The sequence below is a fragment of the Acanthochromis polyacanthus genome, chromosome 11 (genome assembly GCF_021347895.1).
Source record: "Acanthochromis polyacanthus isolate Apoly-LR-REF ecotype Palm Island chromosome 11, KAUST_Apoly_ChrSc, whole genome shotgun sequence".
In the NCBI taxonomy this organism is placed as follows: domain Eukaryota; kingdom Metazoa; phylum Chordata; class Actinopteri; family Pomacentridae; genus Acanthochromis; species Acanthochromis polyacanthus.
The window spans coordinates 5,176,388-5,197,712 of record NC_067123.1 but is presented as its reverse complement, the minus strand read 5'-3'; the positions used below and the strand labels follow the sequence as shown (position 1 = coordinate 5,197,712).

General features: G+C 38.5%; 3 protein-coding genes across 3 annotated transcripts; 2 read left to right on the top strand and 1 right to left on the bottom strand.

Annotated features, from left to right (window-relative positions):
* Window positions 1–800: 800 nt before the first annotated feature.
* On the top strand, window positions 801–5,652 carry utp23 (UTP23 small subunit processome component). The gene is made up of 3 exons (XM_022193121.2): window positions 801–1,235; window positions 2,459–2,633; window positions 4,674–5,652. Exons 1-3 carry the CDS (start codon window positions 1,048–1,050, stop codon window positions 5,067–5,069), a joined length of 759 nt encoding a protein of 252 aa, XP_022048813.2. The 5' UTR covers window positions 801–1,047; the 3' UTR covers window positions 5,070–5,652.
* On the bottom strand, window positions 5,121–14,508 carry rad21b (RAD21 cohesin complex component b). The gene is made up of 14 exons (XM_022217860.2): window positions 14,353–14,508; window positions 12,779–12,965; window positions 11,435–11,564; window positions 11,073–11,172; window positions 10,140–10,246; window positions 9,841–10,050; window positions 8,867–8,983; window positions 8,633–8,761; window positions 8,288–8,511; window positions 7,778–7,934; window positions 7,336–7,481; window positions 7,120–7,263; window positions 6,959–7,042; window positions 5,121–6,767 (listed from the first exon to the last, which is right to left on the bottom strand). The coding sequence occupies exons 2-14, from the start codon at window positions 12,920–12,922 to the stop codon at window positions 6,576–6,578; spliced, it is 1,884 nt and encodes a 627-aa protein (XP_022073552.1). The 5' UTR covers window positions 12,923–12,965; window positions 14,353–14,508; the 3' UTR covers window positions 5,121–6,575.
* Window positions 14,509–15,395: 887 nt separating this feature from the next.
* On the top strand, window positions 15,396–16,842 carry si:ch211-153f2.3 (protein FAM167A). The gene is made up of 2 exons (XM_022217861.2): window positions 15,396–15,857; window positions 16,284–16,842. Exons 1-2 carry the CDS (start codon window positions 15,651–15,653, stop codon window positions 16,404–16,406), a joined length of 330 nt encoding a protein of 109 aa, XP_022073553.1. The 5' UTR covers window positions 15,396–15,650; the 3' UTR covers window positions 16,407–16,842.
* Window positions 16,843–21,325: the final 4,483 nt, after the last annotated feature.

The following is a 21,325-nucleotide window of genomic DNA, read 5'->3' as shown; positions in this document are numbered from 1 at the left end:
ATGTTCTGTGTTCTCAGACCTTTAACTCTACTGTGATAGCAGTGATTCAGTCCTGCAGTGTTTCTCAGCCTGAGGTTCTGGACCCTCTGAGGGAATCCCAGCAGAGGCTCTTCATAAAGAACCATATTCTCCAAGAACGCTGTTGCTGAAATCCAGTAAGAAATCAGAGAGTGGTCCACATTCAGTCTGATCAGTTTAAAGGATTATTTCACAGTTTTATTCAGAAGTATTTCTCTTTTTTAAGGATAATATGGAACAATACGTTCTTTATGATAAGAAGGAGCTGGCCATTTAGAGTTTTATTTGTGAAGCAGTATTTAAATTTTATCCCGCAATAAGAGAAGCTAATATTGGAGAAATATATAAGATAAGCAAACATAATATATGAGTAAAAATATGGATAAAATCTTAATGTTACATCCAAAATTTACATAAAACATGAGAATAAAAATAAAACATCTGTAAATGTTCATATGTTCTAAAAAATCAATATACTGTCCAAACATTTTAACAAAACACGAAAAGATACCAAAATATGTTTAAAAAAAAAACTTAAAATGTCTAGAACAATATTAATAAATTTTGAAATATTGTTCAAATGTAAAAAAAAAAAGTAAAACTAATAAAATAATGGAAATATATACAACAATGTTATTAAAATGTGAAAACATATCGAGTAATACACATAAAAATAAAAATAAATTATTCTGTTATTGTTATTATTAGTAGTAGTAGTATTATGAAGAGAAAGAGGAAGCTGTGGTGTAACTTCCGGATATAGTGTCATCACTTTTGTTTCCACACGGACTCCTCAAACGGTCGGACTGTCAGCGTGTTGTGATACAGCAGCTCCCACGTTGAATGTGGGAAAGATTCAGTATTGAGCCGATTAAGTTTCTTTAACTCGGTTAGTGAGATGCTATTAGCTAACAGCAAAGCTCTTTACATTTTAACCTGGTTTGTATTGAGATGCAAACGGCTAACTGAAGCTCTTTGCAATTAAACTCGGTTTGTATTGAGATACTAACGGCTAACTGCTAGGTGAAGATGAAGATCAAGCGGCAGAAACAGGCCAAGAAAAGCATCAGCTTCTACAAATACAACTTCAACTTCAGGGAACCCTTCCAGGTCCTCATCGACGGAACTTTCTGCCAGGCGGCGCTGAAGAACAAAATCCAGATTAAAGAGCAGCTTCCTAAATACCTGATGGGGGAAATTCAGCTGTGCACCACCAGGTGAGTCTAGTTACCCCCCAGGAGGGCAGGATTATCTGCCCTGTATCCTCGAATATATAGGGGCGTCAAACGTGGGCTAAAAGTGGTCCTCCAGAGGGTCCAATCCGGCCCTCAAAGTGGAAAAGTTCCAGAGAAGACAATAATTGCAGATTGTAAATTAGTAAAACTATAAATTTGAAATAAATTCTAGACCATGACAAGTTGTTTGGATCAGAAAGTAAAATACTGGATTCTTCATTGTTCCTTTATCTTTTTTTTTTTCTCATTTTGGCTCATTTTTAATTTTTTTTCTTGTTTTTGTTGGGTTTTTTTTGGTCTATTTTTTGTCACTTTGTGTTTCCTTTTTTCAATTTTTTGTCTCGTTTGTGTCCATTTTTTTGTCGTTTTGTACATTTTTGTCTTTTTGTTTTGTGTCATTTGTCTAACTTTAATGTTTTATTGTTTTGTTTCTCGCTCCTGTCTTTTTTCTCTTGTTTGTGTCATTTGTGTAATTTTTGTCTCGTTTTTGTCATTTGTCTATTTTTTGTCACTTATTAAAACTTTTTTCCTATTTTTTTTGTCCTTCTGTTTTGTTTCATGTCATTTGTCTCCTTTTTGTTGCTTGTGTCTCATTTTTGTAATATTTTTTTCTTGTTTTAGTGGGGTTTTTTTGTCGTTTTGACCATAAAGTCCTACAAGGTTCAGTTCCAGATGTGACTAAATGTTGTGTTTCTTTATAAATTAACTGTGATCTGGAAGCTGTAATGTGTAAATGATAAACTGAGGCTTAATGTTGTTGAAACTGAATTTATTTTTCTTCATAAATTTGAGGTTGTTCATGATGTTTAGTAAAAAGAAAATTCCTTAAATGTGAACATTTTTGCACTAAAACAAAGGAACCATTAGGAGTTGTGGTTATTCTGCTGTGGTTTAACCGGTCCACTGCAGATCAAACTGGACTGAATGTGACTTTAATACCTCCATATTTAGTTTATTTACCCCCAGGAGGGCAGGTTTATTAATTCAGTCAGTGTGTTCAGACATATGGAGACAGTACCATAAGAAATGTGCAAATATGAAGTATAGTTCATCGAAGGAAATGTTTAAAGTATTTGGTGCATTAAGAGGAAGTATAAAAGCAGAACCTGATGCTGCACATCTGGATGACTTGAAGCAGAGCAGAAAGGAGGTACAGGTGAATAAATGAGGAGCATCGTGTAATGTTTCCTGTTGTTTCCTGTCAGCTGTGCTCTGAAGGAGCTGGAGGTTCTGGGGAAGCAGCTGTACGGAGCTAAAATCATCCTCCAGAGGTTCCAGGTCAGAAAGTGTCCTCATGTGAAGGATCCTGTTTCTGCCTCCGACTGTTTTCTGTCCATGTTACAGGAAACGAACCCGCAGCATTACTTCATCGCCACGCAGGTAAATAGACAGAACTTTACTTTTATTCAGTTTGGGATTTATAAGATGAGATAAACTTTATTGATCGCTCACCGGGGAAATTCAGTTAGTAGTAGTAATCATGTACATATTCTGAAATTTGTGTTCTTGGTATCCTTGTGTTTTTCTTATTTATGTTATTTCCGGGTCATTCCAGAATTAAAGGACATTTGGACATGAACATTTTTGAAAAATAAACCTACTCTTTTGCAGTTTTCTGCTCCTTGTTGATAAATAATAGGAAATAAACTATCAAAGCTTACACTTCAGTGGCACCGTTTTCATTCCATGTTTTATTTGTTGTTTGCAGTCACAGGGTTGCTAATGTTAGCTTTTCCTCAGGAAAACTTAAAATCATTTTTAATATATATTTTTTCTTGATCACATCTCTTCACTTGAGTCATTTTAGAGAACTTTTTGATTGTTTGGATACATTTTTAGTAATTTTGGACCCGTTTTTACTTAATTTAGAGATATTTTGTAATTTTAGACAAATTTTGAGTTTCGTAATTTTAGTTCATAATTTTAGTTCATAATTTAGTAATTTTTGATTATTTAGGACAAAGATCAAGTCAGTCTGGACCATTTTGGACAAATTTGAAGTCATTCTAGAGATGTTTTTGTCATTTTAGAGAAGAATTGGATCTTTTTGGATAAATTTGGTTGAGGGAAAACTGGACTTCTTTTCACGAGTCATTTTAACAAACTGATGGTTTTGGATACATTTTACAATTTTCGACACATTTTGAGTCAATTTAAGGATGTTTAGTAATTTAGGACAATTTTTTAGATTATTTGTGACAAAAATGTAGCCGTTTTGGGCCATTTTGGACAAATTTGGAGTCATTTTAGAAACATTTTTGTCATTTTAGAGAAGAATTGGTTCATTTTGGACAAATTTGGTTTAGGGAAAGCTTGACTTTTCTTCACTTAAGTCATTTTAGAAAGGTTTTTGATCTTGGTTGTGTGCATGTTGTTCGATGCACGTTCCATAATAATTATTTAAAATATTATGTTGATTAAAAAATGTTCCCACAATTACCAGAGACATCAAAGAAAAAAATAAAACCAAAAAAAGGAGATTTAAATTTTATTTTAACTGTTTTATTTGAGATTCAATTTGGTCATCAGAGGAGTGGGACAAGAGAAAAATGACATTTTAGGGGGACTCCAGACTTGTTTAGTATTTTTGAAAAAATTTCCAAGCATTCTTTTTCCTAGTTTTTTAAGTTTTGGACTCAGGACAAGAACATTTACACAACAAATGCATGTTTTAGTATTTTGGATTATTTGAAATTTGATGGACGGGACGTAAAATATCCTCCAGTTCTGGAATGACCCTTATATAGTGAATATACCTGACCTCTTTAACCCTCCTGTTGTCTTTATTTATGGGCACCGAAAAATATTGTTTCCTTGTCTGAAAAATAAAAAAAATAGTAAAAAATTCCCCACATTTCTTGAAGAAACTTCAGAAGGAAAATTCCAATAATTCCTTAAAATTTTCCCTTAAAGTTTTATATATTTAAAAAAAACCCTTTGTAAATATTTTAAAAAAAATCAGTAATAATCTTTTTTAAAAAATCTTTAAATATCTAAAGTGATTACATGTATCAGTGAAACTTCTGTTTTCTTTAAGAACATTCACAAAAAATTTCGCAGGATTTTGGTTGATTTTATATGAATGTTTTTAAACATTTTTATAACATTTCTTCTTTTACACCAAAAAATATTGTTTCCTTGTCTGAAAAAAAGTCCAAAATTCAGCAGAAAAATTCAACAAATTTCAGAAAACTTGTAAAACCTTTGGGAAGAAAATAAGTCCTTAATTTTTATTTATATATGATCAGAAGTTTCACTGTAAAAATATATTTTTCCTATTTTTCAGACTTTAAAACGGGTCAATTTGACCCATAGGACGACACGTGGGTCAACCTACAGACATGTTTTCTTGCCTTTCTTACCGTCTCTTTGCCGCTGTGACGCTAAACATCACTCTTAACTCTTTTGTTCTCCGTTCAGGACCACACTCTGACCTCCGGCCTGAAGAAGATCCCCGGCGTCCCGCTGCTCTACATCGTCCTCAACACCATAGTTCTGGACAAAGCCAGCCCGGCGTCGCTGCAACGCGTGCAGGACGTCCAGCTGGGGGCGCTGGTGAGCGTGAGCCAGCAGCAGAGCATCAGCAGCCTGAAGGAGCAGCAGGGACTGAGCCGGACAGACGCAGAGAGAAGAGGGAGGAAGAGGAAGAGGAAGCAGAACAACCCCAACCCTCTGAGCTGCCTGAAGAAGAAGAAGAAGAAAGGAGGTCCGACGGCGCCGCTGAAGGAGAGCGAGGAGGGAGAGAAGAAGAAACGCAGCCGACACAAGAGAAGAAGAACGGAGGCAGAAAACAAGACGGCCGACTCAACGTCCTGATCTGAACTCTTCACACGTTTTACTGCTGCAGGGAATAAATCAGCACAGAAACACTTTCACTGCTTTTATTTTGAAAAACTCTGGATTTACAGGCAGCAGACAGAAATAATTCAGAGACAATATCATGAGAAGATGAGTTTTTTTTTTCTACAAACTCAGACGGAAGGTTTAGTTTAACTAGAAGCTGAACTCAGTTTTTATCTGGGTGTTAAAGTGATGCATTCAGTGTTTTCTACAGAAGAAGAGAAGAGTGGACTGAACTTTTTCTCCAACATGCTTCACCTGATCCTCGATTCCAACCAGTTTTTAAATTAAAAACGCTCCGATATTCCAACGTAAACACTGTAGAAGCTGAACAGTCAATAAATCTGAATGACTGGTTACAAAAATGAAGACTTAAGACAGAAGCAGGTGTTTTGTGCATCTCAGTAGAACATTTCAGGCAGCATGCAGACGTTCATGTTTTCATCCTGAAGCTCTTCTACAGATTAAATGCAGTTTGTGTTCAAAAATCACAATATTTTACTGTTTCACTAACAGCAGCTGCAACAATAAATGATTTGTTGGAGTTTTTCAGACTTTACTGCAGTTTTTTTACTTTTACTGTGTTCACTAACTCTAGTTCTTTAGTTTCTGATCTGTGATAACATTAAAGTGCTGATACAGCTGAAGATCAATAAATGCTGTTTATCTGTTTAAATGACACAAGAAGCTGCATGAAGTGCATGTCCCAAAAAAGGAAGAACACATTCAATAAAGTGGAATTAAATCTCAAAAATGAGAATGAAATGTCAAAAAACATGTCCAAAAATGTTCAAACTATAAATGAACCAAATATTAACAGTGTGAGACAAATAACGTGTAAAAAAAAAAAGTCAGAAATTCTTTATGAAATGTTCCTAGTTCAGATATTCACAAGTATCAATAAAATGTGACAAAATAAATATTGTTAAAAAATCTGTCAAATTATTGATGAAATGTCCTTAATTCTTAAAAAATATCTGAAAATATAAAATAAATATTAAACTGTGAAAAATGAAATAATGTAAAAGTGAGAGAAATTATTAATGAAATGTAGTTAATTCTTACAAAATATTTGAAAATATTAAATATTCACAAATAACAAAATGTAAAAAAAATAAATAATAATGTAGAAGATATTAACATATCTGAAAAACAAAGACATGACTGAAAATAAAAAAATACAGAAATACTCGAATGTCATTAATGAAATCAAAATAAACCAATAAATGTTTTTAAATATTTTTTCACAAATGTAACTGACGATTTCAGGGACAACAAAGCCTCTAAAGAACAGGTACAGTGTAGAAATGCAGCTGGAATCAAATGGAATAAATAGAAGCGAAAAGGTTCATGGAGCTGCTTCACATTCAAGTAGTGCAAAAATCACAAGGACACAAAATAAAAGGCAAATAGATTAACAACAGACTGAGATAAACAAGACAGAGCTGCTGAAACATAGGATGAGCAGATGTTCCAGATGTTTCAGATGATGTGGAATCGGGGTCCCGGCGTCGCTACGATGTCGCTGTACGGTTCCTCCTGAACCAGCTCCACCGCCTGCTGCTTCTTCAGAACCAGGAAGCTGTAGAACTTGGCAGCAGCCTGCTTGCGGTTGTTGTTCCTGCAGAGATCCAGCAGACTGACGGACTGAGCTCCGGTTTTAGCCATCACCCTCTGTGGAGGTTCACAGAATCACAGCAATGGAGGGAATCTAAAGATTTCTGAGCTCTGTTCTATGAGTACAGGTGATGTCTCTCACCTGCTGTTCCTCGATAGAACCTCTACACTGATGCAGTGGTTCTACTTCAACACAGGTTCAGGTTCTTTCATTCTTCAACTCTCTGAACATCCAGGTGTGAACTTACCTGCAGGCCGTGAAGCATCTGCTGGGTTCTCTTGTTCCATCTCCTCTCCTCCTGGTCCTGGTCTCCTCCTTGGACCTCCTCCTCCTGAAGCAGCAGCACAGTCACACTGATGAACACAGCAGACAAACAATCGTTAACCCGATTAATGAAAGGAGTCTAACCTCTTCGTCGGAGTCTTCATCGCTCTTCTTCTTGTCCTTGTCGGCCAGCAGGTCCAACTCGATCAGCTGGCTGATGTTGGTGGTTTCTTCTGGAGGCAGATCCACGGCGGAGGAGTCGATCTGCTGCTGGTCCACGGCTCCCATCTGCAGACAGAACAGACTGAAGCATCAGAGGACAGAGACAGAGCAGAGGATGGACACCTGACGGATCCTCACAGGTAGAGCCGGCTCCGTCTCCTGGACTTTACGCTTCAGTCCTCGCTGTGAAGATGGAGGAGGCATCACGGCTTCATCCAGCGACGTCCTGCTGCCTTCTACAGCGGCCGTCTGCAGGACGTTAGCCTCCTCCATGATGGTCTGATCTGAACACAGACAGACAGAAAAATTCTAATTCTCACCAGCTCTGCAGCCTGACAGTCTCCTAAAACTCAAGAACCCAAATGGAACTACTAAAGAACAGAAGAACGTAATAATTACAGATCACCGACTGACAAATCACGACATTATTATCAGTACAGGACAAATGTCTCCTGTTATTCATTAATCTGTTACTAATCGATGGTTCTGTTGGTTACTGACTTACAGAACTTTTCAGAACCATCCTCCCTGATGTCCTGATCAATAACTGGTTCTGTTACTAAACCAAACCTTCTCCTACCTATGATGTCTCTCTGCTGGTGTCCTGTGGTTTCCTCTCGTGGAACCTCTGGGTTCTCCAGATCCTTCAGGAACTCATCCAGACTGTCGGCTTCTCCACCTTTCCTCCTCTTCCTCAGCTCATCTGGTACCAGAGGAGTCAGACATCTGGTGAACATCTGGAGAGAAGATTAAAAAGCACGGTGAGAAGAAACTGCAGTGTAGAAAAGTCTGCTGTACCCAACTACCATTCAGTAATTCTCTAGTGTGGAATGGTCTGCTGTACCTCTCTATCATCCTGTAATTCTCTAGTGTGGAATGGTCTGCTGTACCTCTCTATCATCCTGTAATTCTCTAGTGTGGAATGGTCTGCTGTACCTCTCTATCATCCTGTAATTCTCTAGTGTAGAATGGTCTGCTGTACCTCTCTATCATCCTGTAATTCTTTAGTGTGGAATGGTCTGCTGTACCTCTCTATCATCCTGTAATTCTCTAGTGTAGAATGGTCTGCTGTACCTCAGTGATCAGGTACCTTGAGCAGCCTGGAGTTCCACAGAGGCTGGGCAGGAAGTGAGAAGAGCTTCTCGACTCCTCCGGTTTCCTTCCACATCATGAGTTTCTTGGTGGGCGGAGCCAGATCCAGCGTGGTGACGATGTCAGAGTAGTCCGACAGCTGAGCTCTGATGGTTTTACTGTCCAGCTCCTTCACGCTGTCCACGATCAGCTTCCTCTTACGCTTCGCCTTCGTCTCCTTCACTGATCAGGACACAGATAAAGAGCAGAAATTAACCCTGTCAAATGCTCGATTTAGATTCTGTGATTGAGACGCTGAAAGTTTCTCCTCTGAGTCGTGAAGTAAATCTGAAAAAGTTCTTACCTGTGATGTCGATGGGCTCCAGAGCGAAAGTTTCCTCCTCGTTGTGGACCAGAGCGGTTTGTTCAGTCTGGTCCGTCATGGCTGGTAGAGGTTCTGTTGGGCCGGAGTCTGGACTGTCTGGAGCTCCGGCTGATACCAACATGAGACGGAGTTAGATGACATCTTCAGAAGCTGGACTGATCCTCAGCTCTACGTCTCTATGGTAACCGGACCAGCACCAACGGACCAACTGACCTGATAAAGCGTCAAAGTCGTCGTCTTCGTGGTCCTGAGGCATCATCACGCTCTCAGCGACAGCCGGAGGGTCATCAAAGATCCCGCCACCGTCCTCGTTACTCAGAAGTTTGTCCACTAGAAATAAAGATTTAGATCAGACAAGAAACGTTCTCAGTGCTCCTGTGGAAGATCGTCAGACAGGAGATTAAAAAACATTTAACAGAAATAAGATTCAAACTAATCAGAGACGAGGAACAAACTAAAGATATACAATCAGAATAAATTGAAGATGGATTAGGGCTGCAGCTAACAAAGCCTCGAGTAATCGTCCGAGCACGATACGTCATCAAAAGCGGAAGTGAGTGAGCAATGCCACAGAAATCAGCGTCTGACCGGAGCGCAGAACACAGACAGACATCGGCGCTGCATCATGCATGTATTATGTATGCACGATGCAGCGCGGACGTCCGCGTTTAGATACAGCTGTATAATAAACGCTGACATCCGTGTTTACGATAGATCATAGATGTCCGCGCTGCATCGTGCATACATAATACATGCACGATGCAGCGTCGATGTCCGTCCGTGTTACGCGCTCCGGTCAGACGCTGATTTCTGTTGCATTGCGCGCTCACTTCCGCTTTTGATGACGTATCGTGCTCGGACGATTACTCGAGGCTTCGTTAGCTGCAGCCCTAAGATGAACAACCAGGACAAACTGAATATAAACAACCAGAATAAACTGAAGATAAACAACCATGACAAAAAAATTAAGATAAACATCCAGAACAAACTGATTTACTGTGATTCAGTCAGACTTTAAATGTGGCTTCTAACAAAGATTACAATCCTCACCCACCCTGCTTCCTTCTCCTCACCCAGCATGCCTCCCCTCCTCACCCAGCATGCCTCCCCCTCCTCACCCAGCATGCCTCCCCCTCCTCACCCAGCATGCCTCCCCCTCCTCACCCAGCATGCCTCCCCCTCCTCACCCAGCATGCCTCCCTCGCTGCTCTCCATGGGATTGTCTCCGAAGTCGTCCTTGTATTGGTCGTCGTACTCCAGGTGGTTGGACTTGTCCGTCATCTGATTGGCTCCGCCCTCCGCCTCCAGCAGCAGGTTGGAGGCCGACGCCCCCATGATGTCCACCTCGAACGCACTCTCCTCCCGCATCATCTCCCGATCGTCCATCCCAAAGTCAGCTGACGACAGAACAAGGAATTCTGAAGCATGAAACTACTGAACAGAGAATAAAACCCTGATTAAAGAAGACTAAAAGCTTGACGCTGACCGAAGTCGTTGTCCTGCAGCAGGTTGAGGTTTCCCACCTCCTCCCTCATGGTGATCTCCTCCACTCTGCTCTGGTTCAGGTTGAACTGCTGAGCAACGTCAATGTCACTGTAAAATGACCAAAACACATCTCATCTAAACTGTCTTTAACTGTGATCTATTTTCCAAGAAGCAGAAAACATTATGGACACTTTGAAGGTTTTTATAACAAGTTATAGCAGATATTTTGTGGTGTAGTGCTGTTAATTAATCTCTTTCAGCATTCTTTAGTGATCACCTGCATCTACCAGAACACAAACATAGGATTATATGCACATGTACCTAGAGAACAGGTATGAGTTGTTCTTCATGACTGAGAAAAGAAAACATGCATGGTCAAAGTCTCATTAAATGCAGAAATTTGCAAAAAATAACCTGAATTTTCTGAATTTGAAAAAGAAGAATATCCAGTATTTAAATCTGTATTATGGGGTGTGATTTGCCCTTGTAGTCTGAGATGAGATGAGATGACAAGAGGTAAGATAGAATAAGATAAGATGAGACAAAATAGGATAAGATGAAGTAATATAACATAAAATAAGACAAGGTAACATAAGGTAAGAAAAGGTGAGACAAGATAAGATGAGGTAAGATGAGATGAGATAAAATAAGATGAGAAAAGATAAGATAAACTAAGATAAGGTAAGATAAGACAAGATAAGATGAGTTAAGATAAGATAAAATAAGACAAGGTAGGATAAGATAAGATGCCAAATGTGAAGTCCCTGTTAGCAGAACCGCTGGTGCACATCGTTCAAATCTTCCTGTACTCATCTGCAGTGTGCTGTCTAAAAAAGGCACTAAATAACCTAAAAAATAAAGGTTCTCTGGTGTCTGAGCAGGTGGTTTTGTAGGACACTTTGGTTCTCCGAGAAACGTGGACAACAGAACTCACTCCAAGTCCGGCAGCGGTTGGTCGAAGTCGTGGAACTCCTCAGGAAGTGTGATGGCGTTATAGGCAGCTTCTCTGTTCTCCTCTGGAAGATCCACCACACCTGAGGAGAACGGTTTTACAGAGTAAAGTTAGCATGTGGCGCTAAGACACAGAGATGATCAGGGAGAAATCACCGCGTAAAACTGTAAATTTGTAACTCAGAAACGAGTTCTGTTGTCGGGTAATTATCATCTTTTGGCTCTAATTAAATACATTCCCTGCTCTAAAAACAAAGACTCTTAATGGATGAATCACACTTTACTATCTGACTGAAAACAAGGAGTTCTTTTACACAAGATGTGATTTAATCCTGATTTTCTGACCTGGTCTGAAGGCCATCTTGATCTTGATGAAGGCTTCATTGCAGTCCGCCAGCAGGTATTTGGCCTTTCTGTGGTAGATCCTCACCACGCCCAGCAGCAGGTGGCCTGACGTCCGCAACGCCATCTTCACCTGGAATAACGATCAAAAGTTCAAAAAAGAAAAAAGATTTACTGTCAATAAAACCTGAGCTGGGATGATGCTAACCTCAGGTGCTATCAGACAGATACCTCAGGTGAGATGATGCTAACTTCAGATGATATCAAACAGGTACGTTAGAGTAGATGATGCTGATCTCAGGTCCTACAGACAGGTACCTCAAGTGAGATGATGCTAACCTCAGGTGCTAACAGACAGGTACCTTTGGTGAGATGATGCTAACTTCAGGTGAGATGATGCTAACCTCAGGTGAGATGATGCTAACCTCGGGTGCTAACAGACAGGTACCTTTGATGAGATGATGCTAACCTAAGGTGCTAACAGACAGGTACCTCAGGTAAGATGATGCTAACATCAGGTGCTATCAAACAGGTATCTTTGGTGAGATGATGCTAACCTCAGGTGCTAACAGACAGGTACCTCAGGTAAGATGATGCTAACATCAGGTGCTAACAGACAGGTACCTTTGGTGAGATGATGCTAACCTCAGGTGAGATGATGCTAACCTCGGGTGCTAACAGACAGGTACCTTTGATGAGATGATGCTAACCTAAGGTGCTAACAGACAGGTACCTCAGGTAAGATGATGCTAACATCAGGTGCTATCAAACAGGTATCTTTGGTGAGATGATGCTAACCTCAGGTGCTAACAGACAGGTACCTCAGGTAAGATGATGCTAACATCAGGTGCTAACAGACAGGTACCTTTGGTGAGATGATGCTAACCTCAGGTGAGATGATGCTAACCTCGGGTGCTAACAGACAGGTACCTTTGATGAGATGATGCTAACCTAAGGTGCTAACAGACAGGTACCTCAGGTAAGATGATGCTAACATCAGGTGCTATCAAACAGGTATCTTTGGTGAGATGATGCTAACCTCAGGTGCTAACAGACAGGTACCTTTGGTGAGATGATACTAACTTCAGGTGAGATGATGCTAACCTCGGGTGCTAACAGACAGGTACCTTTGATGAGATGATGCTAACCTAAGGTGCTAACAGACAGGTACCTCAGGTAAGATGATGCTAACATCAGGTGCTATCAAGCAGGTATCTTTGGTGAGATGATGCTAACCTCAGGTGCTAACAGACAGGTACCTTTGATGAAATGATGCTAACCTCAGGTGCTAACAGACAGGTACCTTTGGTGAGATGATGCTAACTTCAGGTGCTATCAGACAGGTACCTTTGGTGAGATGATGCTCTCCACGCTGCTCTCCAGGTTACATTCGAACACATGAGCCTTGGTGAGCTTCTTGTCCCAGTGAGCAGCCAACCAGATCTTAGCCAGCGGCCCTCGTTTACTGAGAACAAAGTGGGCATAAAACATCTTCTCAGAGCTTCTACACCAGGAGATGAAGGAGGAATCGGACCTGCAGAGAAACAACACTCTGGATGAAGAACCGCACGTGGGGTCAAGTGAACAATGGCAGGTGAAGACATTGTTGTGTAGCTGACAGCAGCAGGCTCAGATCATCTGCTGGACTTAAACTCCGAACACTGAAGCGCAGATTTAAACTTACTCGCTCCTGAAATAGTAAAATGCATCACAAATGAACATTAAGTTAGCATCAGTGCTGATCATAACTAGTAAATATTCACTATAATGGACTTTAACTGATGGACACTGTCTGATTCAATGAAATGATGATAAAGTAACAAACCCTGAATCCAGAATCAACCTTTTATTCACATTTTTTATGCCTCTCACACATTTTTCATTCATCAAATCAAGTTATTTAAACAGTACTACTGCAAAACAGACAGGATCAAGACCTGCAGGACCAACTTTTAAAAACAAATGTCAATTTTACAGTCTAGTTTCACGAGAGCAGAGACAGGAATTATGTGTAGCAGCTTTTATTTAAGTGTATTAAACAAATAAGTATTTTAGTTGTTTCCCCGAGTCTTGTTGATGCTCATTTACACTTTAAATGTAACTTTTACTTTAAAATAAAACAATGCTTTATTGATCCCACATCAGGTTATTTGCACTGATACAGCAGCAAAAATGAAGAATATCAGTAAAAAAAACAAACAAACAGATAAATCAGTGCTATTTACAGTATTTATGTGTAAATATCACCACTATTACATACAAATAGCAGTAATATTGTACAGATTCTTGTTTATGTAGAAAATTGTTATTACACTGAGTATTTTTAATGTACTAAATATTGATAATTTAAAGGTGTGAATGTGTTGATGACGTGAAGTATGAAGTATTTCTGTGTTGTCTTCTCAGAGCAGGGCTGGTTAGACACAAAAAACAGTTTTTATTACATTATTTCACAGTAAATTAAAGTTAACATGAATAGTGATTAAATCTGGTCAGTAAACCCGTATAAAATCATTAATTTATTCTTATGAAATCATATATTCTGTTTTATTTCTGTGACGTTTGCTCATCTACACGTTACTGTTACTACAGTAATCTGATTAATAAACTACACCTGGATGAGTTGAGATGATTCACTGCAGCTAACTGACATCACATGAGACTGCAACAAATAATAATAAGCACTCTCGGGAAAGACGATTTAGTCAGCTACTAGTTAATAATAAAGACAGTCCGTTAAATCCTGTGTACCTGTTAGCTGCGTTTAACAGTTTAAGCTTCAGTTCCGTTAATATGTTCTTAATGTTAACAGGTGAATGATGCTACGCTAAGCTAACGCTAGCCGCTACATCAGTTAAACAGAAATATCTGATTTAAAGGACGGATCATATGAGACTCAATGCCGAGCTGCTGGGTCCTACCGGGGTCCTACCGGCTTTCTACAGCCCTCCTACCGGCCTCCTGCGGTCCTACCGGCAGACTAACCGGCCTCCTGCCGGTGTTCTCCTCCTCCCGGGTTCCTCCTCCGGTTCTCCTGCTGCAGCTTCCTCTTCAGCAACAAACAAGATGGCGACTCCTCCTCCTGCTGAGTCTGACCTGAAGAAACCTCAGAGAACTACATACTGCAAGTAAAAGTATTGCAATGATGATTGAAGTACTGCAGTAAAAGTACTGCACTGACTGAAGTACTGCAATAAATGCACTCCTGTCACTGAAGTACTTTAGTTAAAATACTATGCTCACTGAAGTACTGTTGTAAAAATAGTATACTTACGGAGTATTATAGTAAAAGTACTACACTCACGGAAAGTACTGACATTTATTTTATCAAAATCAATTGTTTTAGAGATACTTGCAGTAATCTGACAGAAAATTTATGAATCTGAACGGCTGAGGAATGTTTGGTTGATTGAATATTTGCTGCTGTTTTTGCCATTTTCACACTTTCTTAACGTTGCTGTATTCATACCATTTTTAGCATGTTTCCCATTACCTTTATATTTATATTTTCTTTAAACTGAGTCCTTCTGGTGTGTTTTACCAGCTGTGGCTGCAGATGTCAGAGATAAGTATAAAAGTGTCACTTAAGGTTTATATTAAGGTTAAAAATCTCTTGCAGCTGAGTGACTCAGGATCTAAACTGATAACAGCAGTTTTAAATCAACTAATGTAGAAATTTGAGTTTCAAAAACAGAAATATTAAGTTCTTGTAACTTCATTGTGTCAACAATCAACAGAATGTTTGTGTGAATCTTTAAATCAGTGTTCAGAAATAAAAGCTGCTCAGTTTCCTCCATAAACTCCAGAGAACAAACTGGAGTCGGTCCTTTGTGCTGCTGATCGACTGGAGATTCCAGTTTACAGCTGAACTTTGCTGAATAGATGGAGGGGGAGGAGAGCCGACGACCAACAATAGTCTTTGTCCAGAGCTCCATTCTTACTGGGCCGACTGGGAGGAGGGAGATTCTCCATAGTAACACCGGAGTCGAACACCAGAACCAGAGGAGCTAAAGGAGCTGAAGGAGTGGCAGCAGTACAGAGTTACAGGAACAAACTTTACCAGACAAGAGAAAAAAACTTTACTAGACAGGAGTTACAACCAGGAGCAACTTTTTCAGACAGGAACAAACTTTACTAGACAGGAGTTACAACCAGGAGCAAACTTTACCAGACAGTATTTACACCCAGAATAAACCAGGTCAGGAGGTTCTCCTTCGTCATGGACAGAAACAGCCACTCTGAGGACTCTCTGTCCACGCTGCTGCTGGAGAACATCAAGAACAAACTGGTGGACGCCTTCAGAACCTCAGCGGAGAACAGAGACGTTCCTCAGGGTTCCTTCAGACCCGTCAGGAGCCTTCAGGCCAACGAGGAGCTGCGAAGAGCCAAAATAGACGGAGCTTTGACATGGTTGAGGTCTGAACTGGTGAGATTCTGCTGCTGCTGGTGGTGGTGCTGCACTGGAAAAACTATAAAACTGATAAACTAAATCTGTAAAGCAATTATTTATAACAAAACTGTAAAAATAATACTTTAAAACTGAAAAGATATATATGTTAATCCAAATCTGTAAATATCTGACAGTAACATGACAGAAAACGTGTACATTATGGTGGAACACGAATATTTAAAAACTAAAACTGTGAAAACATCTGCAAGTATCTGTAAAGTTTTAAATAATACATACAATACAACACAATACAATTTGATTTTATGGTCACATTTTATGGTAAATTAATTGCTGTTTTAAGGGATTATACTAATTATCTGTAATTTAACTAAGATTGTTGGATTTTGCTGCTTTGACTCAATTTAAATTTATTAAATTAAACTCTCGACGTCTCCTGTCCAGATGGAGATGCGCTCTCAGGACCTGCAGCTCGCTCAGACTCTCCTGGGGCTGAACTCTGAGATCCAGAAGCTGAGGAGGGAAAGTTGTGGAGGTCTGGAGGTGGAAGGAGAAGATCAGCAGTGATGGACCAGCAGGAGGAACCTTCAGAGGGAGGAAGCTTCTTTGGAGGAACCTTCTCTGAAGGACAAGGAGGAGGAACCTTCTCTGGAGGAAGCTTCGGAGGGCGTAACCTTCTCTCGGGGACCAGCAGGAGGAAGTTTCACATGGAGGAACACTCTCTGGAGGAAAAGCAAGAGGAACCTTTAGACGGACGAACCTTCTCTGGAGGAACCTGGAAAAATCTCTGAAGAACTGACTGCAGCTGGAACCATGAATGTTTCTGTACATAAATAAATATCTTCTGTCGGTTCAACTAAAAACAGACTCTGATGGTTGTTTAGATATTTTTGCACTGAAGACGAATTTTGCTGCAGAAACCGATTTATTTTCTCAGATCGGTTAATAAATGAGACGATATGAATGCAAAGATGAAAATATAAATAAAAATAATGAAACAGAAGCAGCGTCAGGTCTGACTTTTTTACTGCATCTCTGTGTTTAAACATGAGAGGAGTTCAGAGTTAATAAATACAGAAAGGAAATCAAATTTACAAAAAGCACTCAAAGATCACAATTAATCTGGATTAAATGAACTAATTACTGAGTTAAATATTCTGTCTGATGATGTCATGTGACACAGTGGAGCTGCAAAGATCAATCAGTAATCAATATAATTACACAATAAAAAGTATCTGAGCTGCAGTTGAAGTTTCCGGTTTGGAATCAGACTTTATTCCTTTAATAAAAACAAACACAACAACTCCAGATCAACATTTAGTTCAGGACTCACGGTTGACACACAAAAACTTACTGAAAATCATTAAAAAACAAGTTCACAGTTCAGCAGAAAGGTTCCTCTGAAGCTCAGTAATAAGTTAAGATTGTTTATCTAATCTGATCAGTAAAAACAAGTTAAACTGTTTTTAGTTTTTATGCTAAGCTAGGCTAAGCTAAGCTACCTGTACGAACACACAGACGTCCTTCCAGAGTCACAGCATTCTGTCTGAAATAACTGGTTTTAATTTAAAATGTCACATTTTAGTGGTAAAAACTGAAAGAAACTGAAGTTTGCAATCAGATTATTTAGTGTTTTGAGTGAAAAAAAAGACTTTAACTCAGCTGTTAAAATATTTTCCTTCTTTCTTTTCTCTGTTCCAGGAAAAAGCAGATTTATTTTACTCCACAGCTGGAACTTATTGTTCTAAACGTTCTGTAAAGTTCTAATAAAGTACAGGTCAGATGACTGAAGATGTTCTCTAAATGTTTGGTGATAACGTTGTCAGACTGTTCTCCAAAACATTTTCTAAATGCTGCAGTCATGTAACATCATGGGAATATTTTCTAGAAGAACGTTCTGTAATATGTTCCCTCAGCAACGTCCTCAGAACGCTTCAGGCTGAATGTTCCACCTTTGTCAATTTATAATGTTACAGGAACGTTTTATTAGAGAACATTCTGTCGTCTGAGGCCTGGATAACATCTGGGAAACATTTTATGAACTTTAGCTTGAGAACGTTTTTTAAAATCATAGATGTTCATCTGCAGCCCTGAGAGGGTTCCCCAAACGTTCTCTGCTTGTTGCAGCTAAAACATTCTCTCTTAGTTCATTTTAACCGCGTAGGAACTTTATTTAAATTGACAAATATCCATGAAACATTCTTTAAACATTTAATAAGAACTTTAGATTGTTGTTTGAACTTTAAGGCGACGTTGGCCAACATTGTGGGAACGTTTTCTAAAGTGCGTTTTGTCGTCTGAGGCCTTGATAGTAAAGCACTTAAAAGTTGGTCTAAGAAAGTTTTTAAAGTCAGGTAATGTCATCTGCAAACCTGAAAACATTCTCCAAACGTTCTCTGACTGTTGCAGCTAAAACGTTCTCTCTCATTCTTAACCTCGTAGGAACTTTAATTGAAACTTTAAAACGTTGTCTGAATTTTAAGGTGACGTCAGCCAACGTTGTGAAAACGTTCTCCGCAAACATCACAGGAATCATTCATGTCATAGAAGCACTGAAACCGTCCTGTGTGTCCATTAAAGGGGAATTTTCATAAAAGAAAGCAGCAACGTTTCTGTCATGTCATTTTACATTCATGTCAGTGTTGACTTTTCCAACTACAAAAACCTCGTATTCAATCTCTGATCATTGAAAAAGGTCTTCAGGGTTCCGACAGGATCAATAACTTCATAAAACTGTTTAAAAAAATCATCGTAGTCTCCAAATTTGATGCCAAAGTCCACCATGAGTCAAACTTGCAGCCAGTCGATGTTTTCGTCGTCTGTCTCAGAACCAGCTGGACCAGGAAAAGAAATGAACAGCTGATCTTGTCTCTGTGGATCTTCATGGCACCGAGCTCCTCCTGCAGAACTTCCTGTTGGCCTGGAGGTGGCAGGTGTAGCTCACCTGTCTGGACCCAGAGCAGACGCTGTCCTCAGAGTCCCAGCAGCTTCCCTCCTCATCCTCCTCATCCTCCTCTGAAAGCTCCATCTTCAGCTCCTGGATCCCAGAGTTCAGCTCCATCAGCTGCCGGATCAGAACCTGGTCCAGAGAACGGAGCTCCACCTGCACAAATAAACACACTTACTAGGAATAAAAACGCTTCATAAAAATAAATCCAGTTATTAGGAATAAATCCAGTTATTAGGAATAAAAACACTTCATAAGAATAAATACAGTTATTAAGAATAAATACAGTTATTAGGAATAAAAGCACTTAACAAGAATAAATATATGGTATCTTTCTTCCTGCAAGACGCTGGGCCTCTTGCCAGGTCATCTTTGCAAATGAGAAATAGTTCTCAGCTGATCTTACTGAGTAAAATAAAGAATTAATAAATATTAGGAACAAAAACAGTTATTAAAAATAAATAGAGTTATTTAGAATAAATGCAATTATTAAGAATAAATTATTTTATTTAGAATAAATACAGTTATTAAGAATAGATAAACATATTTAGAATAAATATTGGTATTAAGAAAAAAATACTTAAAATGAAATACAGTTATTAGGAATAAATAAACTTTTTAAGAATATATACATTTATTATGAAGAATAAACACAATTATTAATAATAAATACTCGTGTTAAGAATAAATCCAGTTATTAGCAATAAATTCCAATCTTAAGAATAAATCCAGTTATTAGCAATAAATTCCATGCTTAAGAATAAATCCAGTTATGAGGAATAAATTCAGTTATTAAGAATAAATACAGTTGTTAGGAATAAATATAATCATTAGGAATAAATATTCTTAGAAATAAAAACAGTTGTTAGGAATAAGTGAACATATTAAGAATTAATACTCGTATTAAGAATAAAACATTAATAATAAATACAGTTATTAGGAATAAATATAGTCATTAGGAATAAATATTCTTAAAAATAAATACAGTTATTACGAATCAGTATTCTTTGAAATAAATACAGTTATCACGAATGAATATTCTTAGAAACAAATACAGCTAATAGGAATGAATACGGCTATAGGAATAAAAACACAAAAGAATAAATCCAACTATCAAGAATAAATATTCTTATAAACAATTACTGAGAATAAATATTCTTTTTAAGGATGAATACAGTCATTAAAATAGTTAAACTTATTAAGAATAAATACAGTTATGAGGAATGACTACAGTTATTAAGAATAAATATGGATATTAAGAATAAATAAACTTATTAGGAATAACTACAGTTATGAAGTTAATGAGTTATTGTGAGTTTACATAAATGACAGCAGAACAGTGGATGAAATCTCAGCAGGTTTTTCTGATTTAATTGTTCATCTGAGGGAACAAACTGTTCTTGTTTCTGGTAGTTCTGGTTGTGCAGCATCTGAACCTCCAGAACCAGAACCAGAACCAGAAGTAAAACCTGATCCAGAACCAGAATCTGATCCTGAACCAGAAGCTCAGTGTTGTTTCTCTGGTTTTGCTCTCAGTGTGAAGCTGTTTTTATTTCAGACTCTTTCAGATGTAAATCCTGCTGCTGCTGTTCTTTCTCTGTTCCTAATTACAGGGTTTGGACAATAAGACGTTCAGATTCCAGAGTCCAGTTTGTTCTGAGGAATGTTCTGGACAAAACCACTCATCTGCATTTCTGTTCATTCCAGCAGGCTGGAGCTCAACCGGAGGATTTAATGGATGACTGACAGAAAAACGAGAAGCTGAAGCTCAGAGACAGAAACTAGGAATGTTTGTTAACTCTGTAAAAAAGAGTTTCAGCTCAAATAAAATGTTAAATGTTCCTTTAAATATCAAGTTTCAGATTCAGAAAACTTTATTTGTTCCCAGGGGTCAATTAAAAAGACACAGAGCAAGAAGGGCAACAATGACGTAAGAAATTGAGTAAAAACAAGAAATAAGTAAGTAACTTAAACAAACAAATAGGGATAGATGAATAAAATACAAATGTAGAACAAGTAAGAAGAATAAAAGAAAAGAAAAGAAAGAAAAAACACAACTTAGTAACATACTAGTGCAAATGAACAGTTACTGACCCGTTCAGTCATTCAGGAAACAGAGTTTTTAAGAATTTAGTTGTGTTTGAGCAGAAAAACAACCAGAACTTATTCTATGTCACTTAATAGTTTTCCTGTTGGACTTCTGGACTTTATATTAGAAGCTTCATGATGAAACTAAAACAGAAGTTCAACTCCTTTTTACCGAACAAACACTCAGAAAAGGTGAAGCTTCTAGAAAACAAACAGTTTAAATTTGTATTCTGGGTATGGAGACACTGATGGAGTTTATTGTCACTTTAAACTGCTAATAAGAAGCTCAAACGTCAGGAGGAAGTTTGAAGTGAAACTCCAGACGGATCCCAGCTGAACACCGCCCATCATCTGGAGTTCTCAGACAAACTGTTTTCTAACTTCAGAGTAACTTTATTTGTGTAGAAACTTTAGAAAACACAGTCAAGATGTGAATTAGAACAAAACCCAA